This window comes from Selaginella moellendorffii, unplaced genomic scaffold (assembly GCF_000143415.4).
Source record: "Selaginella moellendorffii unplaced genomic scaffold, v1.0 SELMOscaffold_49, whole genome shotgun sequence".
Lineage (NCBI taxonomy): Eukaryota > Viridiplantae > Streptophyta > Lycopodiopsida > Selaginellales > Selaginellaceae > Selaginella > Selaginella moellendorffii.
In genome coordinates this window covers 1,127,709-1,149,710 of record NW_003314310.1, presented here as the reverse complement: position 1 = coordinate 1,149,710, position 22,002 = coordinate 1,127,709, and the positions used below count along the sequence as shown (strand labels likewise).

Genomic DNA, 22,002 nt, shown 5'->3' with positions numbered 1-22,002 from the left:
AAAAAGAGAATCTACAACTCCAGCCTGTGCATGCATGTGGCCGCCACCTAAGATTAGATTGAAAAAATCCCACGCACCAACTTATCATACTCCGCCACCTTAGGGCTACAGGGGAGGCGTGAGGCAACCAAAGTTCTCACATTGCCCGCCACCTTTCTCGAATGGACGCGAGGCAGCCATCCATTACCACACGTATAGTTAGTTCGTTCTTGCGTTCCAAATTTCTCGGGCCCGTACGCGATCTAACAGAATATTCTTACGCCGTAAGGGTATATACCGGGTAAGAGAAAAACAGGAGCGAGGAGAAAATATATAGGGTGGGCAACGAAAACGCGGACCCCAAAATTGGCGATCCAATCCCGCTCACTCCACCCAACGCTTCTTCACGACACTTACAAGACGAGCACAAGGAGGCCTTTTCTCTCTTTCTCTCTCTTTTTTTTATTTCCTGGCCAGGAAAAGGGAAGAGGGCGATTCTCTGTGAGAGCGAGGAGCGCGATTCCACCACTCCACTCACATTGTTCTTGCGCGGTCGGTCACGCTGGCTACTGAGGGGCGCCTCCTCCATTTGCTCCCGGTCACGGGGAGAGCTGATCTCCTGTCCCCGAATCGCTCACAGGTGGCTCGCCCCGAATTCCCTCCATCGCCATCGCCGCGTGAACCAGGTCAGTCCCTCTCCGCGTTTTCCCAGATGGGTTGTGATCGCTTCCTTTCGATCCGGGGGATTTTGAGCTCCAATTGGAGTTCTTGGCGAGATCAGGTCTCCTTGCTTGTTCTTGGCTTGGGCGAGTGATGCGAGGAGCCTCTTTTCTTCTTTCTTTTTCTTTTCTTTTCCTTGGCTGCCAAGAATTCTGGATTGGATTCGTTGCTTCGCTCGCTTGCCCTGATTTTGGCTTTGCCTTGAATTCCTGCATGAGACTTTAATGCCTTTTAATGCGCTGGAGTGGAGTCCTTCGTGTTCTTGGCGATTTTCTCAGTGGTTTCTTTGTGCTCGATCTCTTTCTCTCTCAGGTGGTGGTGGAGGAGGATTCTTTGGGACGAGGATGAATCACTGGGCCAGTGTCACCAATGGTCACTCGGCGAGAACTATTCTGGTGACTGGCGGCGCTGGATATATTGGAAGTCATTGCTCGCTCCAGCTCTTACTCGCTGGATACAAGGTGGTGATCATCGACAACCTCTCCAACGCATCGGACGAGGCGGTGAGAAGAGTTGGAGATTTGGCCGGGAAATACAAGAAGAACTTATACTTTTACAAGGTCTGGAGAAACAAGAATTCGCACAGCTTTTTTATCATCTTCCTTTTTTTTTTCCTTCTCCCAATTCTCAGGTGGATTTGTGTGACAAAGAGTCCCTGGAAAGGATGTTCTTGGCACAGAGGCGAGTTTATTTGTTTTTCTGTTTTCCCCGGGAAGATAGCCTTTTAAAGTCTTGCTTTTCTGTGTCCGCAGATTCGATGCAGTCATACACTTCGCGGGCCTCAAAGCTGTTGGGGAGAGTGTTGCAAAGCCGCTGCTCTACTACTGCAACAATCTCGTAGGGACGCTCAATCTCATGGACGTCATGACCAAGCACAACTGCAAGAAGGTTTTGCATGCTTTTCTTTGCTCCATCAATCGTCGATCCGTTAAAACATTTGTTTCCTTGTTTGGCAGCTTGTTTTCTCGTCATCGGCAACCGTGTATGGACAACCAAAGACTGTTCCATGTACTGAGACTTTCCCTCTGGATGTTTTGAATCCATACGGACGAACGAAGGTGAGTAACTCATGCTCCTCTTGCGTTTGCGTGCTCTACACTCTTCAAACTCTAGAACTCACGCCATTCTCCTTTCATTATCTTTTGTTTTCTTGCTAAAAACTTATGCTCTCTGCAGCTCTATATCGAACAGATTTGCCGCGACTTATACGCAGCCGACACTGGCTGGCAAATCATCTTGCTCAGATACTTTAATCCTGTGGGAGCCCATCCCAGCGGACACATTGGTGAAGATCCTCGTGGAATCCCAAACAATCTGATGCCGTTTGTTCAACAAGTAGCAGTCGGAAGAAGACCCGAGCTGACAGTGTTTGGGAACGACTACCCAACGAGAGACGGAACAGGGGTCAGTCTCAATGCATTTTTTATCACATTTTATTTTCTGTACATTGAATGCTCATGGTTTCTTACCTCTGACGGCAGGTCCGTGATTACATTCACGTCGTAGATTTGGCCACTGGTCACATTGCAGCGGTTGAGAAGCTTTTCAAGTCTGGGAGCACGGGAGGTGAGTGAAGTCAATTGGGAAAGATCGCAATGCCACAGTCTTCCAGACTGCCTTTTCTCCTCGCGTCACTTCCTTTTTCACTGGTGCGAGTGTGAGCTAACTTTCTGTTTCGTTTCTTTTTCATGTAGCCTGTGATGTTTATAATCTTGGCACGGGACGGGGAACTTCCGTATTGGAGATGGTGGCGGCATTTGAGAAAGCGTGTGGAAAGGTACAGCTCATACAATTGGAGAGATGCTTCTCTCTTTTTTTTTCGTACCAAAAGATGCAAAGACAAACTTGGTCGATGGCCCCTGTGCTGCAGAAAATACCGCTAAAAATCGCTGGTAGAAGACCAGGTGACTGTAGCGAGATCTACGCATCCACAGAGAAGGCCGAGAAGGAACTCGGATGGAAGTAAGTATCTTTCATTAGAACTGTTACCTTTTTGTTTGGCTTACAAGTTCATGTCCCACTTCGCATCGCAGGGCCAGGTATGGTATCGATGAAATGGCCAGGGATCAATGGAACTGGGCCAGCAAGAATCCATACGGCTACGTCTACGAAGAGGAGAACAATCACACCGAGTGCAAGGCTTACAGCAACTGATTCGTTGGGGCGTCGACGACGAGGAGAAAGAGGTGGGAGATTTTGTAATATAATTCCTTTGGTCAGCTTAGAGATAGCTCCCAGATAGCTGGAGATAGAAATGCTGGGGAATGGGGGGTTTAGCTTTACGGGACACAGGGATAAAGCAGATAAACGAACACAGCAAAGACAAGAACAAGCAAGAAGCAAGAAGCAAGCAAGCAAGCAAGAAGATCCCATAACAGTTTTGCAAGAAAAATGATGACCCATTCTTTTGTTGGGCTCGGGAGGGATGATGATCTCAGTTGATCCCTTTGCCTCAACTCACTTTTGTAGAGGACGTTTGATACTGGAAAGTTAAAAGGAAAAGGAAACCGAAAAAACAATAAAGAAGAAGCTCGCCGATGCCAATCACTTGGTTGGAGTCACGAATTATTCCGAGTCAGTCAAGATGCGTTGACTGCATTTGCCCTTACTTATTTTACAGTTGCGAAGAATCTAAGTCCATAGTTGCTTCCAGCCTTGCATGATTGCTGGACAATATATGGCAAAAGTTCCAACAAAGGGGGAAGAAGTATTTAATTTAATGCCGTACGACATGTCTAACTTAGGTCAAATTAACTTTATACCATAAACAAATGACGAATTAGGTCAAATTAACTTTACTTCTTTACTTCGTTGTCACACATCTTTATTTTTTAAAAGCCACACTTTTTTTCCCCGAGTTTTTCTTTCAGTACTCCTCGCCATCGTCGGCATCGTCCGCGGACTCGGCCCCGACCTCCTCGTAATCCTTCTCGAGCGCTGCCAGATCTTCGCGGGCCTCGGAGAACTCCCCCTCCTCCATCCCCTCACCCACGTACCAGTGCACGAACGCGCGCTTGGCGTACATGAGATCAAACTTGTGGTCGATCCGGGAGAACACCTCGGCGACGCTGGTGGAGTTCGAGATCATGCACACCGCGCGCTGGACCTTGGCCAGATCTCCTCCTGGAACCACCGTCGGCGGCTGGTAGTTGATCCCACACTTGAATCCCGTCGGGCACCAGTCCACGAACTGGATGGTCCTCTTGGTCTTGATGGTGGCCACCGCCGCGTTCACGTCCTTTGGAACCACGTCGCCGCGGTACATGAGGCAGCACGCCATGTACTTGCCGTGGCGCGGGTCGCACTTGGCCATCATCGACGACGGCTCGAACGCGCTGTTGGTGATCTCGGCCACCGACAGCTGCTCGTGGTAGGCCTTCTCGGCGGAGATGACCGGCGCGTAGGACGAGAGCATGAAGTGGATGCGCGGGTAGGGGACGAGGTTGGTCTGGAACTCGGTCACGTCCACGTTGAGAGCTCCATCAAAGCGCAGGGATGCCGTGAGCGACGAGATCACCTAAAGCCCAACATCGCAAAAGTTATAGAAACGAGCATGAGAGTGGTGTCGTAAGATTTTCTCATACCTGAGAGACGAGCCTGTTCAAGTTGGTGTACGTCGGGCGCTCGATGTCCAGCGATCGGCGGCAGATGTCGTAGATAGCTTCGTTGTCCAGCAGCACGGCGACGTCGGTGTGCTCCAGAAGCGAGTGTGTGGACAACACGCTGTTGTAAGGCTCCACCACCGAGGTCGAGACCTGGGGTGACGGGTAGACGGTGAAACCGAGCTTGGATTTCTTCCCGTAGTCCACCGACAGGCGCTCCAGCAGCAGCGAGCCCAGGCCGGATCCCGTTCCACCGCCCACGGCGTGGAAGACCAGGAATCCCTGGAGCCCAGTGCAGTTATCGGCCAGCTTCCGGATGCGATCCAGGCAAAGATCTACGATCTCCTTTCCAACTGATAGCAAGAAGATGAACAAGAAATTAGCCAACCTTTGCAAAAAGAAGTTTAGATCTTACTGGTGTAGTGACCACGAGCGAAGTTATTCGCAGCGTCTTCCTTGCCACTGATGAGCTGCTCCGGGTGGAAGAGCTGCCTGTAGGTACCAGTGCGAACCTCATCGATGACCGTCGGCTCCAGATCCACGAACACGGCGCGGGGGACGTGCTTGCCGGCACCAGTCTCGCTAAAGAAGGTGTTGAAAGCATCGTCTCCGCCGCCAACCGTCTTATCGCTTGGCATCTGGCCATCCGGCTGCAAAATATCCACATATTTCGTTAGATCCAGGAATTCGCCGCCCGGATCTATGGATCAGGGCCAAATGCAGGTGAGCGGAGCATAGATCTTGCAAGAAACAAGCCATAGAGGGCCAAATCTAGCGAGAAACAAGCCATAGAGGACCAGATCTAGCACAGATCCAGCCAAATCGAGAAAAGATTGCGCGAAATTTCTCACCTGGATGCCATGCTCGAGGCAGTAGAGCTCCCAGCACGCATTGCCGACCTGGATTCCGGCCTGACCGATGTGGATCGAGATACACTCCCTCATCTTCGCTAGCGATTAGTAGCTTCCGGCGGCAAGAGAAGAGATCGAACGAAGCTCCCAGGCTTTTCGTCTAGGCGTGTTCGAAGACGCCCGTCCGAAAATCCTGCCCTGCCGCTCAAACAATGAAATGCCTCTCTCGCGACTAGAGCTTTTTATGATATTTCACGTCGATTGGATTCTCATTACACGTCCGGATTCCACCGCTGTCAACGTGCGGCCAAGATCTCTGCATCGGCATGACATTCCGGATCACCAGATCCACGGCTGTCAATCAAATCATCCTCTCCATACGTCATTTTCTCTCTACCAAAACTGTCAGGAATTGTTTGTTCTTTCTTTGCTGTCACGAAGTCTTTGCTGTGCCGACGAGGGGAATCTCCAAGGCCGGAGTAGAAACACTCGATTCATCGTTGGCGGTAGAACCGGTCTCCTTGAGACCCTTCTTGATGATCTCGATGAACTTCATTGCATCAGTTTTGTACTGCAAACGAAGAATCAGACTGGAAACGCTAGGACTTTTGTTTTCGCGTACCTCAGATTCAGCACCACTTCGAATCTTCGACGCCATGAACAGTCGCTTCTTGAAGTTAGTTCCTAAAATGTATCAAAGAGTTAGCAAGTGGAGCTCGTCCCAACGAGAGTTTCCGTACCAACTTTGACGCTCAGCTTGCACTTTGATTCCGAGAGCGTTTCCACTGTCCATCTTGCGTGGATCTGTGCAAAGAAGTAGAACCAAAAACGAAAAATCGCATAGTCGAGTGATTACCTCGAACGAGGAACCGAATGGAACGTCATGCGCCTGTTGAATGCTTTCCCAATGCTGGAAGTAACAAGATCACGAGTTAGCTCTAACCGGCGTGGGCATATTTGTAAAAGCACCAGTAGTTTCTTCTCGCCCGAAAAGAAGATGTGCTGTGTGTCAGTCATTGCGGTGTCTGGAGGACACATTGGGCTGTTACACTTTGCTCGATACGTAACTTTCCGCAGAATACCGCTGTACTCCTCCGGATTGCGCCATGGTTCGATCTGAGCTGCAGCGAGTTAGCTAAGAAACGCACACAGAATTAAGTGAACCTGCAATTCAGTGTCTTCGCGCTCTGCTCGATAGCGCGTCGTAAAGTCCGACTTGTCGCTTAGTACGGAAGCAAAAAATTGCTCGGCAGAGCAAGGCAGCATATCCTGCAACAAATAATGTCAGCCAGCTTCAATAGAAATTCACTAACCTCTACAATGTCAACTAGAACGTCGTCTTTGATAAAAGGTTGCACCACTTTTGTTTCTTCAATCGGAGTAGTCTCATCCACACTAGACACAAATGGTACGACCTGCTGTTCCTGGTACCTTGTGCTGTGAACTCGCATGAACTTATCCTGAAAATTGATAATCGATTAGTCTCTGCAATGCCAGAGGTTACACTTAGCCAGACCTGCTTCGCGGCTTCCTCATTTCCTTGATAGTTTTTCACAGCGCGTTGGAGAACCCTGTGTGCATGATTCCGGTTCCAAAAGGATGCAAATTTATACTTTGCTCTACCTATATCCAGACAAGAATGTTGTTTAGATCGCTGTAGCCCAGCAGAAACAAACTTGATACCAACCATCTGGACTAGCAAGAGGAGGAACACCCTGACCACCTGTACCAGCCCTCAAAATGATGGTGATCGCGGGGTTGATGAAGGCGTGCTGACTTTTCTTGATCTATAAGCCGAACATAGATATGAAATGGACAAAGTGACAGAGTTTACCTCTTCTACGATATCGTAAGGCAACACGACCTAGAAAAGAAAGTAAATAGCCTGGAAAAAAATGTCGCCGGTGACGTACCTTTAGTTGTTTAGCAAAGACATTCGAATGAAAGCATATGTGCCAAGCAGACACGTACATACGCCCATGGTACAAAAATGATCTCTCCAGCGCGCATGAAAACTTGTGCTCAACCATCTGCACGGACAATGTTTTTTAAGAAAATGAAGCAAAAATCACCGTCAAACCATACTTCATCAGGAGGCAGGTCAAAGATTGTCTGCAGCGGCCCCGGCTTTTGACGAACTTCTGTGCCAGTCGGCGATTCTAGAAATCGTCGTCGATTGGTTCCAGCAACAGTCCTGCGATGAGCTAGTATGTGTCATTTTCTCTTCGTAATAGAACATAGTTCCTACCCTGCTGTTGGCACACGGCGAGTACATGTTTGAACGCAAACCTGAAGAGAGAAAAAGTAGTAAGCACCACTAAAACAAAATTTAACGTTTTGCCTGTCCAGAGGTGCCAATCAAAGAATGCCAAATAGCTTCTGTTTGTCCCTCCTCTTTGATCTCGATGGTTGTCGAGCCAAGTTCTGTGCTTTTCCAGATTATATCCCAGTCGTAAATCGCTATTATGATCTGAAAAAAGCGATAGAAACTCAGTGGTGGAAGAGAAAAAAAAATTGTTAACTCACGTACTTGAGCTGGGAGGTCATCAATATAAAAGTCAAATTCTTCTCCCCACATGGGATTTCTTGAACCAGGAACCAAAGAGCTGAAGAAAACACTCGACTTATGCTCAAAACAACAAAAAATAAGTGTAGGCACCTGAAACGCTTTTGAGAACCATAGGTGAGTACCGCGTAAGGATCAGACGTTCCATTTAGATTCGCAGCTGCTATATTCTTCGCCGCTAGAAGTTCCAGCTGCAGGAAAATGAAGACGCTCGTTACGTTGTCACAATGACTACCTGGAAGGGGGCTCGTATACCTTAACGAAGTACATAGGCTGGCTTCCCGCGTCCACTTTCGAAGAGTTCTACAGCAAAAGCCCCAATGCTGCATGTCAAAGAAAAGAAAAGAATATCACATGTGCAAAGCTTAACATCCAGAGCATTACTTTGATCATATGCAGCATCCCAAGCTTTCCAAAGAGAAACAAAAAAAAAAAACACAAGTACCAGAAAGAGAAACGAAAACGAAAGACCAAGAAAGGCAAAGAAAGCAAACAATCATCCAAAGCGGGAGATAGGATTTCAAATACCTCTTTCGTTCTCTCCAGCTCCCTCTCGCGAATTCCCTCCACACCAAAGTCCTCCGCGGCGGAGAGAAAAAATCCCCCGGCAGCTTCTCGCAGACGTTCGACATGCCGCACAACACCAAAAATGAAGATCACCAGCACCGCCGCCGCAAAGGAAACGTTGATTTCTCCCCAGGATGGTAGCAACACTTGCATCGCTATCTCGACCACGTTTCTCATTGACGACCTTCTTCCTTTGTTGCTCGCTAGAGAAGAAATTTACCAAGTCCTCCACACATGAGCTCTCCAGATGCCTTCTTTTTCGTCGCTAGAGACCTCTCTTGCGTTCTTTCCCAGAGAACCAGCGCGAGGTTTAGGGCTCCCGGCAATCCAAACTGGCGTGACACCTCCTAGACCTGTTCCTGCCGATCCCGGTCAAAGCAATCCAATCCTCCCCGAAATTTCACTCGGAATCACGAGCCGCGTGTGACCGCCATTGCCTAGTCTACCGAGATCGCGCGCGGCGGCTGGAGCAGCACCATCCTGACCTACGAGGAAAGCCCGGCCGCGGCGCGAGAGATCATCGCCCGGGAGCAGCAGCGCCGCGCGGATCGTGGAGGAGGCGGGGGAGGAGAAGATCAAACATACCTCTCTCGCGCGCGATTCGCGAAGAGCACACGGCGGAGAGACGCGAGGCGCCCAGTCTCTTGCGTGTTTGCGGCCCCTCTTTAATCTTAAACCGTCCCATTTTTCCCATTTACATTCCCCGGCCCCCTTTTAAACGCTCGCGGATCGACGGCTGCGATCCCCCGGCCGCGAGTTACGAAAGAGAGGGAAATTCTTTCGTTGATCGGACATAGCTAACATTAGCGAGAAGAAAGATTGTTTATTCTCTCTCTCTTCCACGAAGAGGGAAAAGTCCCTGCGTATTTGACTTTAGAAACTTCGACGTGTTAACAAGTGGTCAACCAGTTCTGGCGTAGCAGTAACTTTACGAGTTTGTTTTTTTTTTTTTGTTCTTTTTTCGCTTTCTCTCTCCATTTTTTTCAAGGCTTTGCTTTGTTTGATCGATCGACACTGCAAAAGCGAAAGAGACTATCATCAGCAGCTGTCGATAGCAACAGTGTTGGATCAGAGATGAGATTGACAGAGAAAAGTACCCGTGGGTTCGATTTTGTTCCTTCATCTTTGCCAAATCTTTGTCACTCAGTGCTGGAGATGATCATTTAGCACAGCATTAGCAACAGTAGTGTTCTTTAGCTTTCACTTTTGCTTTGTTCTTCTAAAGGCAAAAAGCCAAAGCAAGAGGACGTACGTACCTTACCTCCAACGCGCAAATGGAAAGAGTCAGTCAGTCTTCGTCGGATTCGCTGCTGCGCACAAGACTTCCGCGTTAGAATCATAGAAACAAAACAAAGGAGAAGAACAACAAAGAAAAGCAAACCTTCCAAGCAAGTCGGCCATTCTCATGTTTCTTCTCTGCAGGATTCGCATTGCCGGGGGCACTGTGTCCTTGACGCTGGCCGACGCTTCGGAGATGGACTCCACTTGTGTGCTCGGGCTCTGGGACTCGCTCCGAGACAAGTTGTTTGCCTTCTTGTGGTGCTTGCTGAAAAGCTTTGCCTCGTTTCGGATGGAGCTCATTAACGAGGATGTGGGAATGTGGATGAGAGGATCCTCGTGACGTTGATCCTTGCTCGTTGATTCTCGTGGAGTCGGAGCTACCAGGAGTTTTACGTGTTATTTGAGATCGTAAAAATGAAAGAAGAAAAAGAAGAAAAGCACGCTCACATTCTCGAAGCCATCCACGAACAGCAGCAACGGTTCGTTGTATGTGTTGCGGGTTTGTGTAGATGACAACATCCTTTCTCTGAGCTTCAACTACAAAGATCAAAACGAAGCTTTAGAATGGAACGAGGAGGAGAAGAAATAATCGAAAACTTACCATTGTGAACATCCGAAGAGCAGCCATTGATGGTATGACTGCCAAAATGAAAAAGTCTCAGCTTGTTGAAAATGCGTTCTTCCATCAAGAAACGATCGCCTTACCTCTTTGTTGGGCCGATGTTTCGACTGGACGCATTTGACTTCCTTAGATTTGGCGAGCTTGTCAACGCTTGAGTCCCTGGCAAATCCTTCAACAGCAACGCCTTAGAATTTGCTTTTCCTTTTACCAGAGAGATTATCAGCCTGGTTAGAGGATCAAACCGGACGCTAGAGGTGTACCTCTCCTCGTAGCGATGCAAGGCTCCTTTGGAACTCCTCCATCTGAGCAGTGAAACGCTTCTCCATGTCTAACGCTGTCCCTTTAGATTCCTGGACAAAAAAAAGAAAAGAAAAAGAAAAATCACATCACGCACAGAACTTCCTCTTTGAAACTTACAGCCTCGAGCTTCTTTGCTGCGTGAACTTCCTCTGTGAGCTTTTCCAAATCGTTCCTCATCTTAGAAACCTCTGAAGACAAGAACAAAAAAACGTGTGGGAAAAAAACTTTCGATCGAGCTCTCAAAACTTCCAATCGATCGTTACCAAGCTTTAGATCATTGAGGGCGCTTTGCGTCGCGGTGCTGAGCTTCTTAATCGGATCATTCTCTACTTCCGAGCACCCTGGGATCGCATTTTCTCGCCTAAGATGAATGAATAAAATGGATCGCGATCGATCGCCACTCACCGGAGAGAGTAGGGGAGGCGCGCTTGCTGCCTAAAATCTTCTGCAGCCTGCGAATGCGCGTCTCGTCGGCCCTCCTTTTGCCATCGCCTTCGATACCCATGACAGTTTGAGCCGTTAAGAACCCTAGAATTTGAGCTACCCGAAATAACTATACTTTCCCCTTTGTACAAAACCTTTAAAAACTTACAAAGATCATCAAAGCTAATATACTATTGCTTGTCTTTGGATTCGTTTTGTTGGAGCCACTCCATCTGAATCACCATAGCCGAGTCAAGAAAAATATAACCATTAGAAAGACGAAACAACTCACCTTCCATGCGTAGATTGCGAAAAATACCGCAACATCGGCTGACCACACAGCCGCGAACGATTTCCACACAAATGGGAGCAAAACGTTGACAAGCGGAAGTGCCAAGAACAAATAATTCAAAGCATCCTTCTCTTTAGACGAGCAGTCTCTTGCGCGAAGCGATGGAATTGCTACAAACCCAGCAGAAAAGTTTTCATCAGATAACGAAAAAAAAGAGAAAGAGAAAGAATGGTAACTTACTGAACATCCACACGGACCACATTCCCATCAGTCTCGCAATATCAGGCTCGTCTGAAGGGAACAAATAGTTGTACGCGAGGAGACCTCCAACAGCCATCGAGAGATAGCCCTGGACTTCGAAAACGGTGTACAAAACGCTGCCTGGGACGGCCGGGTTTTTCTTTGCAGTGGACGAACGAGGAGCGAAAGTAGCGGCTGTTTTCTTCACTGCCTGGCGAAAAAACATGAGAGCGCCATGAATTTGAGACCAATCTTTCTGCTTACCTTGGAGAGTTCCTTCTCAACATTGGGACTGGAGCTCGCCTTGGTCTTTTCCTCTGTCTCGACTGTGTCGGGAGGAACAGCGTTCGCTCTGCATGATGGGAATACTCGGCTCCGAAATCTTCCGGGCGCCAAGCACGGCAGTGTTGTTGCCATAGCCATGCCCTCCACCGCTGGTTTATCTGACGTGATAGTTTATTATACGTTATCCTGTTTGCTTAGAGTATGCACTCCCTGCAACTTCAATTCCCAGAAGTTCTTTGTCGTCATCGGTTTCTGAAAGAATCACCTCCTGTAAATTGCAAAGTGGAGCACTTGATTGATGATCTCCCTTTCGGAGGAAGCCATACCTCTGATTTTAGTCGCTTATTGTCAAGGAGTCTCTCCACTGTGAACTGTAAAGCTCGTTGCGCTTTGCGAAAGGACGCATGCCTTTTCCGGCATTGCTCGCTAGTTACCTGTGCATGACAGACTACACAAAGAGTCCTCATGTTTTCCAGGTCGCATTCTCCTGGAAAGCAAGGCTGTAAGTATTTCATACTGACTGTCTCTAGCCTCTTACCTCCGCCAGCAAACACTGGTACAATGTGATCGGCATGCCAAGCGTTCCCCTCGATTGGATCTTCGACAAGATTTTGAAGCCTGCAAAAATGCATAAGAAGATGGGGAACAAGAAGAAACAGTAAACGTACAGCGTTTCGTGTGTGCCAAAAGCCGGGGCCTTTTTAAGAATGTAGGCGCTTCGCAAGTTCACATCGAGATTTCGGATGCACTCCACCAAGGCATGACAGTCTAGATTGCAAGTCACGCATACGCCGCGTTCCAGTCGGAACAGTTTCTGCAAATGGTAGCTCCAACGTCAGTAGGTAGTAAATGTTTACTCCACACGTACCTCACGCATAAAGTGACTGCTAGTCTTCGTCATGTATTCTTCGAAACAATCCGATTTGCAGAACAAGTCCTCCAACGTCGTTGGCTCCCTTGAATCTTGTCTCCTGTGATGAGCTTTATAAGCGTTGCAAAATTGCGTGGGACACTTACGTGCATGGCCTGTGACAGAGTTTGCACAGAGGATTGTCATCTGCCGTCCAAGCTTGCAAGATCGGTCTGGAAGACATATTGCCGCTTAAATAAATGTCTCTCCACGATGCTCCGTCTGGTAACGGGCAAGCCAGTTCACCGATTGGCCTTCGCCGCCTTTTGCTTCCTCCTTTCACCAATCCCTGAGAAAAAAAGGTGAGAAAAGTACATCCTTCTGCTAAAACGTAAGCATACCCCTTGAGCTCCAGTTAAGCGGCTGAGTGCCCTTGATAAAGGTAGCTGCAGTGGTCTTCCATACAGCCTTTTTCGATGAACCGGTCGTAATGTCTTCCATTCTCGAATGAAAGCCATTGAGGCGTCCACAAGAGAAGTATTCTCAAGGAGACAGGTTGGCAGCAACAAATTCCTCTCGGTGCTTGGTATCTGTTCCAGCTTCTCTAAATCCTCGGGTTTGAAATTCTCACTTAAGGCGGTCACGACAGGCGGCTCTTCAAGCGACTTCTTGTACAGATGAACTCGGCCAGTGTTCGAGCTTACCTGGAAAAAAGCCGGTGACATTTCAATCACAACGTGATACCTGTTATGTACCTCAAACATCAACAAGTGTGCATCAAAATTCCAGCTTTCATTGGACGCATTTTGTTGCGCGGTTTCAGACACAACCCGTCTTCCTTCTGGGACTTCATCCGGCGGCAGACTGTTCTGACATCTCCGTAGCAAACTGCACGCTTTCGTATCACCTGACTCTGTTTGATCCATAAGAGTTTCCACCTGGACCAAACAAGCACGTCAATAAACAGCCATGCCAGGAGAGAACTCTAGACCTCTAAACCGGGTATAGCATCTTCTGATCCGTTCGTCATTGTAGTTACCCTTTCAAGACTTTTACTGAGTGATTGCCAGTGGCATTCATCTGATGTCTCCTGCAGCATGCAAATTAGAACCTCGACTAATAAGTTCAAGAGAAACATACCTTAGCGCAAAATATATAAATGTTAACTGCGCTTTTCTGACCTCTTCGATGTGCTCTGTCCTCCGCCTGCTAACGAACCGATTGTTAATGCAAATGACTTAAAATGCAACTGACCTGTACAAGTTCTGATGCAGTCTTCGGCAACTCCACAAACACCACATTGCGTGCAGCAGACAGATCAAGCCCAACACCACCCGCTGTGACCCCGACAATAGCCACCTTTACCTTCAATTCCAGTAACGTGTCAACGGGAAACTAGATAAAACATTTTACCTCATCTTTTTGCCGGAAAATCTCTGTAGCCTTTTGACGGTCTTTCGCATCAGTGTGCCCATCTATCCGAATAAACTCAATTTCTTTGCTTACGATAAATTCCTGTTGCAGCAACTTATAAGCTAAAGTTTACTAATAAGATACAAACCTGTAGCGAGTTCATAACTTTATGGTGATGACAAAATATGATTAGTTTCTGCATTTCTTCTTTGACGGCAGAAAAGGGATTGTTTGAGAGCCAGTCCGTCACACCCTTGAGCTTTGCGATTCCAATTTCTTGCGTATTCAGCTGTCTTTCGTCTGTAGAATTTGATAGTCAAGACAAGACATCGACACAAATTTAGAGTGTACAACTACCTCCGTCAGCATCAATAGAAGCCTTCGCTTCCAACATATCGCCGGAGCTTAGTCTCAATCGTATAATTTGTCTTCGCTTTGGAGGCAGCTGCGTCAGAATCTGATCCTTCAGCCTTCGTATCTAGGAGAAAGTAAAGTTAACTTCAAACAAATTAAAAATTAGTGGCATATATACCATAACTATTTCTCGTAACAAAATGTTTAGCTCCTCCAGCCGGACGCCTCTTTGGTAATCCTGAAAATAATGGTGAGACTACGTCATAAAATAACACAGTTGACACCTTGTACGCTGCATCACTACTTGAGCTGCAGTAGTTTCGCGCAAAATTATACTTGTTTTTTCCCAATATGCCCGGCCTGTAAACAATGCAGATGAGCTTTCTTTGTTAAATATTAAAGAAAACATTCTTACCACAAAGCGTTAACTTGGTTAAAAATATCGAAAGGCCTAGAGAGTGATGGAGTACCGGAAAGAAAGACCGCCCTTGGCGCAGCTCGAGCCACTTCCATCAGCGCTGTAGTCTATAGTTACTATTCAGCCGATATAAAAAATAAAAGTAAACTCGTACCTCTTCGGAATCAGTAGGACGCTTCGAGCATCGGATATTGTGTGATTCGTCAACGATTACCGTCTCCCAGCTGCAACGAAGTATGCTCTCCCGAAGCCGTCTTAGCATATTGTAAGATATTACAACAACTTTTGGTGTTTTCAGATCTTTTAAATCGTCTTCTCGTCCAAACACTGCACAGGTAGACAGAATCAAACGTTTGGAAAGAGAAGTCATCAACGTACCAAGATGAACATCTGAAGGTGAGAGAAATGGAAGCCATCTCTCTAGTTCCTCGGCCCAGACCAAACGTAGACTAGCGGGACAAACAACAAGTAAAGGTCCGTCGTTTAGATAGCATGCCGCGATGGCGATGGCCTGTGTCAAAAAACAAGTCATGAGAACAACAGAAACCGTACTCGAAGATTACCTGAAGAGTCTTTCCGAGCCCCATCTCGTCGGCAATTAGCACGCGTCCACCTCTTCGCAAACCATATCGAATACCATCCCACTGAAAAGGCAACAAGTATTGCTTCAACTTCCAAGGCAGGCCTAGCAAGAGCTTGTCCACGACTGAGTCTGGAGCATGCCTCGGGTGGAAGGGAAGCCACTGGTCAGCGTTTCTTAGTTGGTGAGAGCAGCTCCTCAAAGAATTGCGTGTGCTCAATGGTATGTGCTCCAACTTCACTCCAGGCAACCTCTGCAAAACGTCTGTCACGACTTCGTAGTCTCTCAGTCTATAGACTGGACAGCGATTATAATCGCATGATTTCCAGCACAATGGTGGCACCTACAAAGGGGAAAAAAAACCATGAACTTTCAGAAGAAATTCTTTTTCTTCTCAAACGATAGCTAGACTTACCGATTCCAGCCAATGGTGCACTCGGCGAAGTACATCAGAGCAACAGGAATGCGGTGGCACTACGAAAAACTCGCTTGCCGAGCAAATCTCGAGAGAAACCAGATGTGCCTTGTCGCATTTCTCACCGGAATTCGCCAAAGCTTCCGCATTTTGAGAAGATCTCTGGCGCCGGGCCAAAGCGGCCGCCCGATTCGCCTCCATTCTCCTGCGCTGCTCCTCGCTGATCTCCATGCCCTACTAGGGCTTGAGGAATTGTGACCGTTTAAAACTTTAGGCCTTTGTATTTTTTGTAAGGAATATTCAGTTACTTTCCTCAAGACAAGAATTTCTGGTTTTATTGATCTACAAATGATGGAGAGGATCCATCCTTTTTACACTAAAAATGGAACCCTTTCTTGTCCTCCTTGTCCTTGTTCTTTGAATCTTCATGATTCATAGACTTCTTTCTGCAGATGTTGATATTGATGTTGATGTTGTTGTTGTTGTTGTTGCTCCTCCTGTGCTTGTGAGACCCATGGACTGGAGGACCTCCATCATCTTCATGATCATGAACTTCATCTCCATGATCATGATCATCCATCTCAGGAGGATGCACTAGAGAACTGGATGATGGCTCCACTGATGGGTCTTGATCAGCAACACCATTGAGCTCCCTTCTACCCAAAGAAGAAGAAGAAGACACTGCTATCTGGAAAGTGGCAAAGGCAAAAACTAGAAGCAACATTAAAGCAGCCTTCATTGCTGTAGTAGTGATTAATGGAGCTCAATCAACTCTTGCTGAATAATCGCTAGACCTTTCAGGCCTTATATATTATGTTACACTCCAGCATGCATTGCCAAGTGGTTGAATGCTTCATGCATTCAACCATTGCTTGATAAAAATCAAAATCTAATATTATGAACATATGATGTCAGGATGGCCGAGCGGTCTAAGGCGGCAGACTCAAGTTCTGCTCCTCTCACGAGGGCGTGGGTTCAAATCCCACTTCTGACATGAAAATGTACCCTTTATATTTATACATTCACATTCAAGAACAAAAACTATATCACTTTACCTTTACGTTTTGCAGTTTATCGCGTCAAGTCATTGTTTCTCGACTTTGGCAGCATCATCCGATCCTGCTAGAGCATCGTAAGTAAGTAAACTGACAACACACTGCCATGAGAATCCCTTCTCATATGAAACCAGCATGTCCGCATGCTAACCAAAACACTCGTGAATGTTTCTGTAGCATCTGTAAGAATGCCTGTATAGCCTCTGTGCTGTAGCCTGTAGAGCAGTACGCTTCCACCATGAAGTTCCTCGAAAACCAGTTTTTCTCCCCGTCCGGGCTCTCTCAAACACTGCCACACTTTCCGTGCATGTCCACGAGTGCGTTGCCGACGAAAACATCTTGCTCAAGGCCACACTTTTCATGAACTTCTTGCCCCGCTTCCGGAGCCAGGAGAATCGCAGAAACGAAACGCAGCAGTAGGCGTCAGCCAACATCTTCGTGGACTGCATCGCTTTTAGACTGGAATGGCCGCTGATCATCTTTCTCCAAAGCACTGGACAACTGTGAGCCATCCCGCCAAACATCATCCGAGCTTGCACACTCGCGATGTATGCATGTGTACAGCGAAGCGTTGACGAGATCGTTGCTCTGGACGTCATACGCAGGGACGAGCTCGGCCCAAAGTCCAACTCTCAGCACAGGTGCTCGGCGATCCCCATCCGGACGAGCTGCTTGTGGATCCACCAGCGCCTTGAGACGGGTACACAGGCGGACAATGTAGACGGAGTAATTCCTCTCCTAGGAAGCATAATCCTGCCTGTACTGCGATTGGCGCCGATCGATGACCCAAAATGCAAGTACTCGGAAAGCGAGACAAAGAGAAATCCTACCTGGGGTCACGCACGTCACAAACCAGAAGTCCTACTTTTCTTTGTTGTCTTGAAAGTCAATAAAAGATCGCAACAATCTTTTTGGTAGCAACAACATCATGTAGTGATTTGGAATAAATACTCATCGATGTTTGACTCGATCACTGGAGATATAATAGGAGGAATCATCGAAGTTGTCTTCCATTAGAGATTTGGGGCATGGGCCCGATCGTTGCTTACATTCTTGTGGTGCTTCTCTTCCAGAGCTCGACATCATCAGGTATTACTTTCCTCCACAAGAATCTTTCAATTGATCGACAGATAGTTTTGTTTGATCGATCTCTATGAATCATGCACAGCTACGTTCAGTTTTATACAAGAAGCCACCGATCGCTCGAGCTCGGATTTGTTTAACTATGACTACATAATCGTGGGTGGTGGAACCGCGGGATCACCCCTTGCCGCGACGCTTTCGAGCAAATACAAAGTTCTTGTGCTCGAGAGGGGGGGATCACCGTATGGCAATCCAAACATCACCAGGATCGAAAACTTTGGAGCAATTCTATTCGACGACAGCCCCCAATCGCCACTCCAGGTCTTCTTCTCCACAGAGGGCGTACGAAACGGGAGAGCTCGAGTTCTTGGAGGAGGATCCAGTGTAAATGCTGGGGTTTATTCTCACGCCGAGAAATCTTTCATCACTACTCTGGGTCTCAATCTTTGCCTGGTGAATCAGTCTTACCGCTGGGTTGAGAGTGTCGTGTCTTCCATTCCAGATCAGCTTGGGCCATACCAGACAGCGTTCCGGCAATCACTGCTCCAAGCTGGAATCACACCCGACAACAACGCGACGTATGATCACTTGGTTGGAACCAAAACTTCTGGTACCATATTCGATCATTCGGGAACTCGAAGGCCAGCTTCAGACCTCTTTGTCTATGCGAATCCAAGAAACATCAAAATTCTCCTCCATGCCACAGTTCTACGAATTCTCTTCTTGCAAGGTTTGTTTTTGTTTTCGAGAGAAACATTGCTCATATCCCTTCTCTTGAAGGTGTATCGCCAAAAGCGTATGGAGTGGAGTTTAAAGACAGGCTTGGGCGTATCCGGAAAGCATTTCTTTCCCCCAAGCGATCCAGCGAGGTAATTCTTTGCGCAGGTGCGATTGCAAGTCCACAGCTCCTAATGCTAAGTGGAATCGGACCTGGAAGCCATCTTCAATCCAAAGGCATCAAAGTGATCAAGGATTTCCCAGAGGTCGGGAAACATATGGCAGACAACCCCACAGTCTACTTGTTCGTCCCATCGCCATCTTACGTCGAGGTCTCCACGAGTCTAAGCGTCGGGATCACGTCCTTTGGGAGCTATATCGAGGGTGATAGCGGAGGAACGCTAGCGCCCAACGCGAACTTCCTTGTTGAGAAGGTCAATGGCCCAGCTTCCATGGGCGAGCTCTACCTGGCCACCATAAATGTGGATGACAATCCAGTTGTAAGTTTCAACTATTTCCAAGAGCCAAGAGATTTGCAAGTTTGCGTTGCAGGCGTGGATGCAGTGGAGAAAGCATTGCTCTCAAACGCTTACAAACCTTTTCGTTATGATAATCAAACTCTCCCCTCCGGAGGAACAGTGATTTCTCCCAGCAGGGGCAATTCAAGGATCGGCGTCATCAACAGCACCCTTGCAGATTACTGCAAAAGAAACGTCGCAACTTTGTATCACTATCACGGTGGCTGCTTGGTAAACAAGGTGGTAGATTCCAACTTCAAGGTGATTGGGGTACACAACTTACGTGTGGTGGATGCTAGCGTTTTATACATCTCGCCTGGAACCAATCCACAAGCGACTCTGATGATGCTTGGAAGGTATATTTAGTTTTATCTTAAGTTTGATTAATTTAGTTTTCTGAACTGATAGGTACGTTGGGAAAAGTATCGTCGACGAGATCCCTCCATGCTAAGAATAATTTTATCTAAACCATACATACATAAATTGCAAAAGTGTAGAAGAATCAAATAGTATTATCTCTAGTGAAAATGCACTAGCAAGTACGTCCCTCAGCCATGAGCTGTTGGAGACTGCGTTCTGGCTGGGCAACAAGAAACTTCTGCGGTTTGTGGAATTGGAAATGAAAAGCGACGAACCATTGCAGAGATGGATCAGGAGATATGGCCTTGCGTGGCCGCTGGAACCGCCAAGACATGGACCTTGCTTTGGTAATGTAATAAAGGATATCAACGGTGATATTTTTAAAATTTATGATATGATTTTATAGTTCTTGATTCTTTGTCATTGTTGTGCATACATACTAAAAAAGTAGAAGATTTAAGAAATATGAGTTTACTTGGAGCTAACAGATTGCCCATGTCAGATTTTTTTTATGAACAAAGAACTTATTTACTGCTTTACTTTTATACTCATGGAAAACTCCTTATAACCATATAAGCCAAGGGATCAACAAATTTTTTTATTTTTAGCAAGTATATGCCACTGTTAATACTGGACAAAACCTCTAATTCTTATATAGCAAATTTAGCTATCAAAGTCTAGATTTGATCATGGGGAATGACAGTTTAGGCTAACATTGTTTTCAGAGGACAACCAATTACAATTTTTAGTTGCTACCCATGGCAGTACATTTTAAGAATATAACATTAACATAAGTGCATATACCATCTAACTTAATTGTATACCCCTACAACTCAAATAAACATAAAATAATAATTTATATAAAAAATTTACAAAATTCAAGATTATAACATGTTAAAACTTAGACTTATAGTTTGTAAGAAAAAAAAATCTCTTTCTAATGTATTTAAGACAAAAAATCCCAAGAATCCACATTTTAAACAGATAAAGAAAGTATATTATTATATGAAGCTATTTTTATTTAATATTAAGTTAAAAATATAATTATAAATATAATCATAATTGCTATAATATATTGAGAATTAATATACTATACATAAAAATTTAAATTATATTAAATAAAATTAAAGCCTCGCACAAACTATCACCAGGATTCTCTCAATCAATTTGGTTTAAAATAAAAAGGGACTATTTTTGTCTTCTTCAAGGATCCCGAAGTTATTACAGCATAAATCAAAAGCAAATGTAAATATGAGCAACATACATGACTACTTTGCTGTCCAAATACTGTACAAGGATACCTTTCGTCATTAGAATGGCCAAGCATAAGCTGCCCGTGTTCGCCCCATAGCCAAGTATAACTGCTTCTCTACAAGCAATTCCATCGCTCGACTCCTACAGTGTTTCGATTTGTGGCAGCAAATGGAGACCCGCAGCTTTGAGTGGTGAGTTTTAAAGATTCTTTTTCTCCATTGTATTCAGGATTGAGTAGTTAACAGTTTTCTTTAAACAACTTAGCATATACCTTATTCTCTCCAACGTACAAATAAAGGCAGCTGATTACCAGTGCTACTGCTGGAAGAATTGGGAGAGAAATCTGGTGAGAGTTTGTATCAATGAGGAAGCATTTAGCTCCAACTTCTTGAACTCTATACCCATGCTCCATAATAAGTGTGACAAAGCTGGGGCTGAAGGAATCAATAGGTGTCCTTGGCATTTTGTGGAAGGTCTTGTTACCACCACTCTAAATTGGAGATTTCTCCTAATGTGTGATTTTATTCAAGTTCACAAAGAGGTCAGGAAATTTTGTTTGACTTTGGTGATTGATTTCTCTTGTATGGAGATGGTATTCCAAAGTAAAAATTCACAAAATTTGGGAAGCATGGAACCACACCTCATCTGTCATGGAGCCTTCAACCTGTGAACTCAATTTTCTGTCCCTTTCCAATGCTATCAAAGTTGCTTGCCACACCCTGGTTCTCGCGGATAAATTTTCTTTCTTCTCGCTTGTGTGGTTTGCATCCAAATCGTGAGTATGTATCTATTTGTTTATTCCGTATCTTCGAACAATGAGAGATACAGGCAAAGGTGATGGCTGAGTTGTCAAGCTTTTGGACTAGCCAAGCGCAGCCAGCTCGGCAGCCCTTCATCCGAAGAGCTCGACAAAGTGGCTTTTCCACAAGCAATTCCATCGCTCAGCTCCTATGGTCAGCAAATGGAGACCACAGCTAACCAGTGGTGAGTCTTCAAAGAAATTTCCTTTTCTCCAGGAAATCAATTCCATCTTCTGGCAGGCACTGGCCAGCTCGGGAAAAGCATCAAACGGACGCTTACATACTGTTTCTCGCAAGTGAAGAGCTTAACTTCCGCGAAGTTTCTCTCGGCTGGAACCATGGTCTTATCTCAAGCGGTTTTTGAAATCAGTGTCCTGCAGAGAATGGGGAATGGCATGGTCAGCTTGTATCCTCTTAATGTTTTATTTCTTTCTATGTTTCAAAACAGGAATATAAT

General features: G+C 46.2%; 7 protein-coding genes and 1 non-coding gene across 15 annotated transcripts; 3 read left to right on the top strand and 5 right to left on the bottom strand.

The window, feature by feature from the left end:
• Window positions 1-331: 331 nt before the first annotated feature.
• Window positions 332-3,307, top strand: LOC9647909 (UDP-glucose 4-epimerase GEPI48). 4 transcript variants are annotated; one of them, XM_024686590.1, is made up of 10 exons: window positions 332-665; window positions 1,012-1,259; window positions 1,331-1,380; window positions 1,452-1,587; window positions 1,656-1,757; window positions 1,876-2,103; window positions 2,181-2,265; window positions 2,394-2,476; window positions 2,570-2,661; window positions 2,733-3,307. In XM_024686590.1, exons 2-10 carry the CDS (start codon window positions 1,044-1,046, stop codon window positions 2,851-2,853), a joined length of 1,113 nt encoding a protein of 370 aa, XP_024542358.1. In that variant the 5' UTR covers window positions 332-665; window positions 1,012-1,043; the 3' UTR covers window positions 2,854-3,307. The 4 variants fall into 4 exon arrangements, with proteins under 4 accessions (XP_024542358.1, XP_024542356.1, XP_024542355.1 ...); XM_024686588.1 differs by having other exon boundaries at window positions 2,394-2,661; window positions 2,733-2,885; window positions 2,942-3,307; XM_024686587.1 differs by having other exon boundaries at window positions 2,394-2,661; window positions 2,733-2,885; window positions 2,938-3,307.
• Window positions 3,308-3,478: 171 nt separating this feature from the next.
• On the bottom strand, window positions 3,479-5,375 carry LOC9647908 (tubulin alpha chain). Its single transcript, XM_002981496.2, has 4 exons — window positions 5,153-5,375; window positions 4,717-4,951; window positions 4,284-4,654; window positions 3,479-4,216 (listed from the first exon to the last, which is right to left on the bottom strand). Exons 1-4 carry the CDS (start codon window positions 5,243-5,245, stop codon window positions 3,566-3,568), a joined length of 1,350 nt encoding a protein of 449 aa, XP_002981542.1. The 5' UTR covers window positions 5,246-5,375; the 3' UTR covers window positions 3,479-3,565.
• A 3-nt stretch (window positions 5,376-5,378) lies between these two features.
• LOC9647907 (BAG-associated GRAM protein 1) lies at window positions 5,379-9,535 on the bottom strand. 2 transcript variants are annotated; one of them, XM_002981495.2, is made up of 19 exons: window positions 9,383-9,535; window positions 8,247-9,299; window positions 7,974-8,021; window positions 7,812-7,909; window positions 7,683-7,758; window positions 7,494-7,622; window positions 7,401-7,441; window positions 7,238-7,346; window positions 7,066-7,182; window positions 6,987-7,016; window positions 6,840-6,939; window positions 6,669-6,775; window positions 6,466-6,612; window positions 6,317-6,421; window positions 6,122-6,268; window positions 6,009-6,062; window positions 5,893-5,956; window positions 5,775-5,836; window positions 5,379-5,723 (listed from the first exon to the last, which is right to left on the bottom strand). In XM_002981495.2, exons 2-19 carry the CDS (start codon window positions 8,460-8,462, stop codon window positions 5,586-5,588), a joined length of 1,788 nt encoding a protein of 595 aa, XP_002981541.1. In that variant the 5' UTR covers window positions 8,463-9,299; window positions 9,383-9,535; the 3' UTR covers window positions 5,379-5,585. The 2 variants fall into 2 exon arrangements, with proteins under 2 accessions (XP_002981541.1, XP_024542353.1); XM_024686585.1 differs by lacking the exon at window positions 9,383-9,535 and having other exon boundaries at window positions 7,679-7,758; window positions 7,974-8,041; window positions 8,247-8,309.
• Window positions 9,536-10,170: 635 nt separating this feature from the next.
• On the bottom strand, window positions 10,171-11,013 carry LOC112350410. 2 transcript variants are annotated; one of them, XM_024686591.1, is made up of 6 exons: window positions 10,894-11,013; window positions 10,752-10,829; window positions 10,606-10,676; window positions 10,449-10,538; window positions 10,272-10,389; window positions 10,171-10,205 (listed from the first exon to the last, which is right to left on the bottom strand). In XM_024686591.1, exons 1-5 carry the CDS (start codon window positions 10,991-10,993, stop codon window positions 10,360-10,362), a joined length of 369 nt encoding a protein of 122 aa, XP_024542359.1. In that variant the 5' UTR covers window positions 10,994-11,013; the 3' UTR covers window positions 10,171-10,205; window positions 10,272-10,359. The 2 variants fall into 2 exon arrangements, with proteins under 2 accessions (XP_024542359.1, XP_024542360.1); XM_024686592.1 differs by having other exon boundaries at window positions 10,188-10,205; window positions 10,272-10,357; window positions 10,397-10,538.
• Window positions 11,014-11,029: 16 nt separating this feature from the next.
• LOC9647906 lies at window positions 11,030-11,954 on the bottom strand. Its single transcript, XM_002981494.2, has 4 exons — window positions 11,708-11,954; window positions 11,444-11,654; window positions 11,204-11,373; window positions 11,030-11,144 (listed from the first exon to the last, which is right to left on the bottom strand). The coding sequence occupies exons 1-4, from the start codon at window positions 11,864-11,866 to the stop codon at window positions 11,103-11,105; spliced, it is 582 nt and encodes a 193-aa protein (XP_002981540.2). The 5' UTR covers window positions 11,867-11,954; the 3' UTR covers window positions 11,030-11,102.
• LOC9648118 (DNA annealing helicase and endonuclease ZRANB3) lies at window positions 11,882-15,996 on the bottom strand. Its single transcript, XM_024686583.1, has 21 exons — window positions 15,759-15,996; window positions 15,327-15,686; window positions 15,142-15,274; window positions 14,918-15,090; window positions 14,761-14,870; window positions 14,630-14,705; window positions 14,524-14,583; window positions 14,349-14,469; window positions 14,140-14,291; window positions 13,992-14,093; window positions 13,833-13,943; window positions 13,719-13,784; window positions 13,570-13,668; window positions 13,334-13,516; window positions 12,980-13,282; window positions 12,746-12,927; window positions 12,597-12,699; window positions 12,397-12,542; window positions 12,267-12,346; window positions 12,055-12,215; window positions 11,882-11,996 (listed from the first exon to the last, which is right to left on the bottom strand). Exons 1-21 carry the CDS (start codon window positions 15,987-15,989, stop codon window positions 11,910-11,912), a joined length of 3,039 nt encoding a protein of 1,012 aa, XP_024542351.1. The 5' UTR covers window positions 15,990-15,996; the 3' UTR covers window positions 11,882-11,909.
• Window positions 15,997-16,668: 672 nt separating this feature from the next.
• On the top strand, window positions 16,669-16,752 carry TRNAL-CAA. Its single transcript has one exon. It is a non-coding gene; the product is annotated as a tRNA-Leu (tRNA).
• Window positions 16,753-17,811: 1,059 nt separating this feature from the next.
• On the top strand, window positions 17,812-19,777 carry LOC9647905 (protein HOTHEAD). Of its 3 annotated transcripts, none has more exons than XM_002981573.2 (4): window positions 17,812-17,902; window positions 17,982-18,626; window positions 18,677-19,487; window positions 19,540-19,777. In XM_002981573.2, exons 1-4 carry the CDS (start codon window positions 17,842-17,844, stop codon window positions 19,580-19,582), a joined length of 1,560 nt encoding a protein of 519 aa, XP_002981619.1. In that variant the 5' UTR covers window positions 17,812-17,841; the 3' UTR covers window positions 19,583-19,777. The 3 variants fall into 3 exon arrangements, with proteins under 3 accessions (XP_002981619.1, XP_024542319.1, XP_024542318.1); XM_024686551.1 differs by lacking the exon at window positions 19,540-19,777 and having other exon boundaries at window positions 18,677-19,113; window positions 19,166-19,360; XM_024686550.1 differs by lacking the exon at window positions 19,540-19,777 and having other exon boundaries at window positions 18,677-19,497.
• The last annotated feature ends 2,225 nt before the right edge of the window (window positions 19,778-22,002 follow it).

What these genes read in the sequence shown, in the direction of transcription:
- LOC9648118 (XM_024686583.1), bottom strand. Translation starts at nt 15,989, where the DNA reads ATGGAGATCAGCGAGGAGCAGCGCAGGAGAATGGAGGCGAATCGGGCG. An exon ending in GTAGTGATGCAGCGTACAAG is followed by an intron (nt 14,584 to 14,629) that starts GTGTCAACTGTG and finishes CATTATTTTCAG; the next exon opens with GATTACCAAAGAGGCGTCCG. An exon ending in TTTATATATTTTGCGCTAAG is followed by an intron (nt 13,669 to 13,718) that starts GTATGTTTCTCT and finishes TGCATGCTGCAG; the next exon opens with GAGACATCAGATGAATGCCA.
- LOC9647905 (XM_002981573.2), top strand. Translation starts at nt 17,842, where the DNA reads ATGGGCCCGATCGTTGCTTACATTCTTGTGGTGCTTCTCTTCCAGAGC. An exon ending in CCAGAGCTCGACATCATCAG is followed by an intron (nt 17,903 to 17,981) that starts GTATTACTTTCC and finishes AATCATGCACAG; the next exon opens with CTACGTTCAGTTTTATACAA. An exon ending in ACGAATTCTCTTCTTGCAAG is followed by an intron (nt 18,627 to 18,676) that starts GTTTGTTTTTGT and finishes CTTCTCTTGAAG; the next exon opens with GTGTATCGCCAAAAGCGTAT.
- LOC112350410 (XM_024686591.1), bottom strand. Translation starts at nt 10,993, where the DNA reads ATGGGTATCGAAGGCGATGGCAAAAGGAGGGCCGACGAGACGCGCATT. An exon ending in CGCCTCCCCTACTCTCTCCG is followed by an intron (nt 10,830 to 10,893) that starts GTGAGTGGCGAT and finishes ATGCGATCCCAG; the next exon opens with GGTGCTCGGAAGTAGAGAAT. An exon ending in TTGCATCGCTACGAGGAGAG is followed by an intron (nt 10,390 to 10,448) that starts GTACACCTCTAG and finishes CTCTGGTAAAAG; the next exon opens with GAAAAGCAAATTCTAAGGCG.
- LOC9647909 (XM_024686588.1), top strand. Translation starts at nt 1,044, where the DNA reads ATGAATCACTGGGCCAGTGTCACCAATGGTCACTCGGCGAGAACTATT. An exon ending in AGAACTTATACTTTTACAAG is followed by an intron (nt 1,260 to 1,330) that starts GTCTGGAGAAAC and finishes CCCAATTCTCAG; the next exon opens with GTGGATTTGTGTGACAAAGA. An exon ending in GAGAAGGAACTCGGATGGAA is followed by an intron (nt 2,662 to 2,732) that starts GTAAGTATCTTT and finishes TTCGCATCGCAG; the next exon opens with GGCCAGGTATGGTATCGATG.
- LOC9647906 (XM_002981494.2), bottom strand. Translation starts at nt 11,866, where the DNA reads ATGGCTATGGCAACAACACTGCCGTGCTTGGCGCCCGGAAGATTTCGG. An exon ending in TTGAGAAGGAACTCTCCAAG is followed by an intron (nt 11,655 to 11,707) that starts GTAAGCAGAAAG and finishes TTTTTTCGCCAG; the next exon opens with GCAGTGAAGAAAACAGCCGC. An exon ending in GTGGTCCGTGTGGATGTTCA is followed by an intron (nt 11,374 to 11,443) that starts GTAAGTTACCAT and finishes CTGGGTTTGTAG; the next exon opens with CAATTCCATCGCTTCGCGCA.
- LOC9647907 (XM_002981495.2), bottom strand. Translation starts at nt 8,462, where the DNA reads ATGAGAAACGTGGTCGAGATAGCGATGCAAGTGTTGCTACCATCCTGG. An exon ending in TTGATGACCTCCCAGCTCAA is followed by an intron (nt 7,623 to 7,682) that starts GTACGTGAGTTA and finishes CGCTTTTTTCAG; the next exon opens with ATCATAATAGCGATTTACGA. An exon ending in TCCTCTTGCTAGTCCAGATG is followed by an intron (nt 6,776 to 6,839) that starts GTTGGTATCAAG and finishes GTCTGGATATAG; the next exon opens with GTAGAGCAAAGTATAAATTT.
- LOC9647908 (XM_002981496.2), bottom strand. Translation starts at nt 5,245, where the DNA reads ATGAGGGAGTGTATCTCGATCCACATCGGTCAGGCCGGAATCCAGGTC. An exon ending in GCCTCGAGCATGGCATCCAG is followed by an intron (nt 4,952 to 5,152) that starts GTGAGAAATTTC and finishes GATATTTTGCAG; the next exon opens with CCGGATGGCCAGATGCCAAG. An exon ending in CGCTCGTGGTCACTACACCA is followed by an intron (nt 4,655 to 4,716) that starts GTAAGATCTAAA and finishes TCTTGCTATCAG; the next exon opens with TTGGAAAGGAGATCGTAGAT.